The sequence below is a fragment of the Liolophura sinensis genome, chromosome 1 (genome assembly GCF_032854445.1).
Source record: "Liolophura sinensis isolate JHLJ2023 chromosome 1, CUHK_Ljap_v2, whole genome shotgun sequence".
NCBI classification, from domain to species: Eukaryota; Metazoa; Mollusca; class Polyplacophora; order Chitonida; family Chitonidae; genus Liolophura; species Liolophura sinensis.
The window spans coordinates 54,464,687-54,471,742 of NC_088295.1; the positions used below are offsets into that span (position 1 = coordinate 54,464,687).

Genomic DNA, 7,056 nt, shown 5'->3' on the forward strand with positions numbered 1-7,056 from the left:
TTCTCTCAATTCCCTCTAATACAATCTAGCCTAGCTAGCTAGTACAGTAGTTCTACGTAGTGGCTGTGTTGTAGTTATTCCAGTGCGCTGCGTGAACCACAGTGTGTTCAGCTGGATCAGGAGAACCAGTACAAATTTCTATCTCATATCATGGTTGTCATGTTTCTGCCAGTCATCAGTTCATGTTGCCAAAGATTATGTATAACGAATTTTATGGTTTTAAAACCATTACTTTTCTCTTGTTTTGGAGTAAAAATAAATTTCAATTTGAAAGAACTATCTGGCTGTATTCTTGTGATTTCATTTAATACCTCATGCTGGTTTATTGATTTACAATTATCGAGTTGCAGAATGGAGCCGGATATGGCCAAGAAGTTAAGATGCCTGTCTTTCGTTTACTTGGACATACAACATTGGTTCAGTTCCTTGGACAGGGCATTTGTGCATTCCTCCGGTTTCACTGTGCATTGGGTGCCAGTTAAAGGTTCTCGATCTCGGTGTGTGTGTTGGTAAAGTTTAACATTTGTTGAAGACCACATGGTGTCAGCCAATATAGTGTGCATATCTGTGGGAAGATTCACTGGGAACTCGCACCGGCCCGGATAGCACAGTTGGTAGAGCGTCTGCTTCGGGACCGGTAGATCCAGGATCAATCCTTGATCGAGTGATACCTAAGACTTTAAAAGAGGAAGTTGTAACTTCCTCGCTTGGCGTTCAGCGTGAAGGGGATAGTGCAACGACTGGTTGACCCGTATCAGTATAATGGCTTGGGCGGTGCGGCTTACTTGCCTTCGGTAAGTCATCTCAGTGAAGCAGCACTAGATAAAAGAGCGGTGGAAATCCGTCCTGCTACAAGGAGGCACATTACACGTACATGCACCCTAAGGATTCCTTCGTTGTCATATGACTGAAAAATTGTTGAGTACGACGTTGAAACCCCAAGCACTCACTCACTCACTCACTGGGAACTCGCCAAATGTTGAGGGTTTAGTCCAAAGTAAAGGCTGCCATTCTTGGGTATGACATTAAAAGGAAAAGACCTAAAAATTGAAGTAGGCATCACTAAACAGACTACTTGAAACTATGTGTAAGTAGTCTTTGTTTTAGATTTTTGTGAAAATAGGTAAAGGCGTTCAAACATTTAAATTCTAAGGTGAGCTCTATAGACGATATCATCAGAGTTTACCCATGAGTAAACCCATGAGTAAAAGATTACTGAAGTATTATTCCCAAAAATTCCTTCCTTCTAGTGAACATCAGGGAAAAAGGTGATGTGACGTCAGAGCTCCTTGATACCATCAGTATGGCTCATAAAGCCCACCAAAGTATTCAAGTATTTGAATGCCTTTTAACACTCTTAAAAATCTGGAAAAATAAAAGGAAGTATTTACGCATAGTTTTCATTTGTCTATGATGTACCTTACTTCACATTTTAGCTTTCTTTTACTTTAAACAGGAAAATCAGTTTGCGGCTTTTCCCATACAAGTCTTACACTGTAGTTAATACAGCTATATGTAACTCATTCAGTAATCTCAGTTAATACAGCTATATGTAACTCATTCAGTAATCTCAGTTAATACAGCTATATGTAACTCATTCAGTAATCTTAGTTAATACAGCTGTATGTAACTCATTCACTAATCTTATTTTCATAACGCGTATAAACTAAAGTAGAAGTTGTCAGTTTCATACAGTTTTGACGAGTGAATTTAAATTTTCAAATTAATACATAAACCTTATGGAAATTATGGATTTCCTTCATTGTGTACCAGATGAACTTTGTAAATGAACTGGTACAGACCTTGAACCTACACTGCATAAGGTCTGAGGAATCTGATCGACTTGTCAAAGCGCTGGCCCACTTTGACCCTCATCCTTGACCTCTGTGGTTGCATATTCAAATCCACCTCTTGCTGTTTTAACTGCAGCTTCCTGGAGTATGTTTGTGAGGTCACTCAGTGGTTTCCTACACCCATAAACCAGGCTGCAATCATATAAGGGAAATATTTTTGAGAACTGTATAAACACCAAACAAATAAAACATTTGAAAATTTGCCTTTTATTTTCATACACTATAAGGAAACCAATGTGTGTAAATCTTAAGAAATAGTTAAGGGGAGACAATTCCGCAAGCAAGCCAAATCATTGGGATGTCACTTGGATAACAATACAGCTCATGTGATAACCATTTCCAAAACAATTTTACTGATGAAGCCTTTTAGAGGTGAGCACATAAGACAAGGCTAACTATTTATAACATTTATGAAATTAATTACTATGCTGTGAGATAGAACATGGTGTATTCCTATACTTTCAAATACAACCAGCTAACAGGCCAAAATATTAATAGAAATACTTTAGTTAAATTATGTGTTGGCCAAGTAACATTGATACCTAACAAGATTTTTTCATATTTGAATGAATTTTCATGTCCCACACCTTAACATTAAACCAGTAAAATTATACCTGTGTATAAAAATCAACTGATCTTTTTGTACCGTTGAAGAACACCAAAATCAAGTGTACTTGCGTACGTGATGTCACTTCCGGTATACAAACTTCTCTTGACAGTCAAGATCACATGTTATGCATGTCTGCAGCTGGTGTTGTGGGCGTTGTAATGTCAAGCACCCTTCATGTCATTCGCCGACATCTTTTTGAAGACGTATTGAAGAGGATTCTTCTTCCTTGATAGCTACTTTTGTTGCGCTATTAACCCAAAATTTGGAGACCCTTGACAGCCAGGTGCTGTTACCGCCATGGGACTTTGTCTGGAATGTTTGAGTGGTTCTGCTGCGGATGACAGCGATCACACACCTGACGCCGTAAGACAAACATTTAATGGAAGTTCTTGGCATACATGGGCTCTAGTTCTAGAATACATTTGTTTTGTTTTGTTTTTTTTTTTTGAAGTGATATTTTTAGTTAAGGTGAAATTTAGGAATCTCAGTGTTCAAAAGATGAGGTTTTTTTTGGCGGGGATGGGGCTGTATATCTACCTAAAATTTCACACCCCACTAAGTTGCACATTTTCCCTTAAAACACCTTTAATGTAAGAAAGGTGTTTTGAGGTTTGGGTAGAATTTTCAGTGATTTGCCATACGTGTGAAATTTTGATTCTGTCTGTCAGGAAACCAGAAGGGCACAGATTGCGCAGGCAGCTGAGAAAAGAAAGCATGACTCCGAGGGAAGAGGAGTCAAAGATCCAGAAGGTCTAAAAAGGAAACAAAAACGACGGGAAGAACTGGAGAGAAAATCTGAGCTGACGCAGAATGCAGGACAAGAAGAAAAAGGTCTACGGGTAAGCTCAGGTTCATTCAGCTTGGGGTTTGTGTATATAGAAAACTGAGTGTCCAGCTTGTTTTTAAGTACCGGGTATATGTAGAGGCTAAGATGCATGGCTCACTGCAATGGGAGACCGGCAGAAGTCCGAAGTGGGGCGTATTACATCCATTCAATGACGCTGGACATTCCACTGCAGCGTCAACACTGCTAATGTCACAGTGGGTAGACCAAATATGTCACAGATGAAACCCCAGCACGCAATATGATTGGCGTCGTGCAACAAAAGACTTGTGACGTGCAAGTCCTAATTAACACTAGCGCCACCTGTTGTCGGGAGAAAACCTGCCGGTATCCCATTGGCCCTTGACCAATGAGGTCCCATGTTGGAATCAGTTGCCATAGCTGTTTCAGCACGGTTTTAATGAGGGTGCCTCCTTGGCTCAGTTGGTTAGCGCGCTAGCACAGCGTAATGGCCCAGGAGTCTCTCACCAATGCGGTTGCTGTGAGTTCAAGTCCAGCTCATGCTGGCTTCCTCTCCAGCCGTAAGTGGGAAGGTCTGCTGGTAACCTGCGGATGGTCGTGGTTTTCCCCCGGGCTCTGCCCGGTTTCCTCCCACCATAATGCTGGCCGCCGTCGTATAAGTGAAATATTCTTGAGTACGGCATAAAACACCAATCAATCAATCAATCAGTTTTAATGGGGAGGATTGTCAGGTATCTGGCCAGGGTGAGTGTTTCACTCCGGGCACCTCAGTTTCCTCCTCCCAGTGAAACATTCTTGAGCGTGGTGTTAAACTGATATCAAGTCTCTGTGAAGTTAAGATGTATGAAAGATGTTCCAAGCTATTAAAATATGTTTGAATGATGTTTGTTTTGACTGAGGAGAATGGGGTGCAAGACCTCTCATAGGTATATTAATTCTTCTACTCTGAGATATATGCAGAAAAATATATTTATCTTTGGTCATTAGTTTCTTTGTTGTCCGTATGAAATATATATGAGTAACTTGATCTCGAAAATAAACAAATGTACTGTGCTTTACACTGAAATCTATTAGTGAAACAATTAGTTCATCCTTGTAGCTGCTAACGAGGACCTGGCAAACGCACCTGGACACCATTTAATTAACGTCAAATGTTCCATTCCCAGATCATGATTGTGATGTCACATTAAATACAGTACGAAATTACACTAGAAACTAATATATTGTAACATTGTAGAAGTTGTGCTCCAATCCAGTTTTGACGCATCAATGGCTCAAGATGCTGCTTCACACTACCACCATATCGCAGGATTAAAAAGTATGCTGACTTCCCTTTATCAGTCAGGGATCCTTGTGTGCAGTCATTTGAACATTATGACTTTGTTTTTTTTTTGTTTATCAGTGGCAAGTTGGTTGAGGTGGTTGTGGTAAGCTGGGGAACACGAAGTGGATCAAGCTGGGCGGACCATTATGCTTCTATAATGGCTTAACTTCAGGGGACAGGTATACATTCTCAGAACTGGTGTACTGTTCATCTTTGACGTGTGGGCTCTACAATACATTCTAGCGATTTGTATGAACAACATTTATTATATAGCTATGAATATGGTCCAATGAAATCAGTCGGATGGTACCATGTAACCATCCTGTACTTGGAATGATATTGGATCCCGGAGAGCAAAGGGAGGTAACCTTAATGAGCTAAAATCATTGAGCGGGGACACCGCTGTGTTTATCGTTTGCTCTCGTCATTTCTGTAAACAATGACGAGGAAATGTGGACAGGGGAATAAATTTCATTATTTCTTGATTTCCGAATTCCGCAAAATACTAAAGCGAAGATCAAAAGCGACCTAGGAATATACAAGGGCTGGATACAGAGTGCGTTGTCTGCCGAGAACAAGGAGATCGAAACAACTTCTGCCAGGTTCAGCTATATAATAAATAGATCATTGTGAAGTGTTTAGTACATAATGGAGTGGTACTGTACTCGTCCATGTGGTGTTGGAAATCTGTGCCGTCTTGTCCAATACAATAACCTAATAATACTAAATCTGGCTAAGGAGCTTGTCCTTCAGTCACTAGGACACAGGAGGTATGGGTTCAAACCTGATAATTGACAGGTGATTATGTAGATTCCCTAGCTCTCTCAGTTAACAAAGCATTTGTGACAATAAGTGGTCGACGGCATTCGCACAGCCAGTTGCAAAGTCTAACGTTCATTGAAGCCCAGTTGTCTTCCACCAATATGGTCACATGCGGGAAAGTTTGTCAGAATGTTGTCAAATGCCAACACATCTATGCGCATAGACATTTCCATTTTCTTAACCCATAAAACTGAACACCATCATATGATTGAAAATTTTTAGTATTACGCCAACAATCAAATTTAATCGAATGCTATATTTAAGATTTGTTTCATTCTTCCCAGTTGGACTTTCCAAAATACAGATCTGTACTCTTCCATTTACTAACCTGAGATTTGTTTCATTCTTCCCAGTTGGACTTTTAGAAATTCAGATCTGTACTCTTCCATTTACTAAACTGACACTCACTTTTTCCACCTGTGCTACCCTCAGAACTGTTGGAGCTTTGCCCCACCAAAACAGGTTTAAAAGAAATTATTATAATTATGAATTAAATACTTTTGTTGTTACACCACAGAGATAAAAAAACATTGACATATTTGTGAGAAAACTTTTTAGGGTTAGTCATAAAAAATTTGAGCCCAAACAGCTAGAAAATCATGTACAGAAAATGCTCTCATTTTATAGGGAAGAATGACTGAATTAAGGCTAGCAATGCAGTCAGGCAATTCAAAATGAGATTCAGTAGTTTTCCTTGCTTTCCGATGAGCTGGCCGATTTTGTTATTTATTTGATTGTTGTTTTACACCGTAATCAAGAATATTTCACTTGTACGCTGATGACCAGCATTATTGTGGGCGGAAACCAGGGCCTGGAGGAAAACATAATTTTAGAGTTATTAAGGTTACACTGTGAGGATTTAGGAATGTTGAGCATCTCTTGTATTGATTTTTCAACTGCAGTTATCAATAGAAACTTGTAAAATTCACTTATTTGGTAGGAGACACTTCCAGTATGTGTACAGTACCTCAAGTTTAAAAACAATAACATCTCATTTTTGTACTACTGTTCATCTATTTTGACTTTGACATATTTTTTTCAACATGTTGCGCTCAGGGAACATTTCTGTGTAACCAACTCTCATCATGTCACTGTGGCCCACTTGACCATTCGCATCATCCATTTCCTCTCCCCAAAATCCCCAGCCATTTCACTCAAAACTCATGTGTAAAGTGCCCCAGATTACTCTGGACATTCTTATTTCTCCACCCTTAAGCTTAACAGGTAGCTTTCTGCTGAGTTACAGATAACGTAAATAATAACATATATCTTGGGACCACTCCGTTAGTGTATGCCTGGAAATGTTTCATTGTTTTTTGTATCACCTCTAAGAATCTCCGTAAGGATAAACCATGTTTATCACATATGTATACATGTGTGTTTTGAAGATTTCTATTTTTAGAACTTCCTAAATCACTTGTATTTATGACTATCCTTTTGGCTCATTGCCTACACAATGTATATTACAGGTCATTCTGTATCTTCATTGTAGCTGATCTTTCACATGTATGGTTTTCTTAAGGAAATAACACAATACTGTGGTAATTTATGGATTTTGACCTTAACATGAGAAGAATTGCTATTGAAAATTTGTACAACTGACAAGTTTTGTTTTTCTCTTGTATCAAGTTGCTCGAAATCC

General features: G+C 39.2%; 1 protein-coding gene across 1 annotated transcript; it reads left to right on the forward strand.

Moving 5' to 3' along the window:
• Positions 1-2,594: 2,594 nt before the first annotated feature.
• LOC135461910 (small VCP/p97-interacting protein-like) lies at positions 2,595-5,131 on the forward strand. Its single transcript, XM_064739195.1, has 3 exons — positions 2,595-2,826; positions 3,132-3,302; positions 4,671-5,131. Exons 1-3 carry the CDS (start codon positions 2,761-2,763, stop codon positions 4,683-4,685), a joined length of 252 nt encoding a protein of 83 aa, XP_064595265.1. The 5' UTR covers positions 2,595-2,760; the 3' UTR covers positions 4,686-5,131.
• Positions 5,132-7,056: the final 1,925 nt, after the last annotated feature.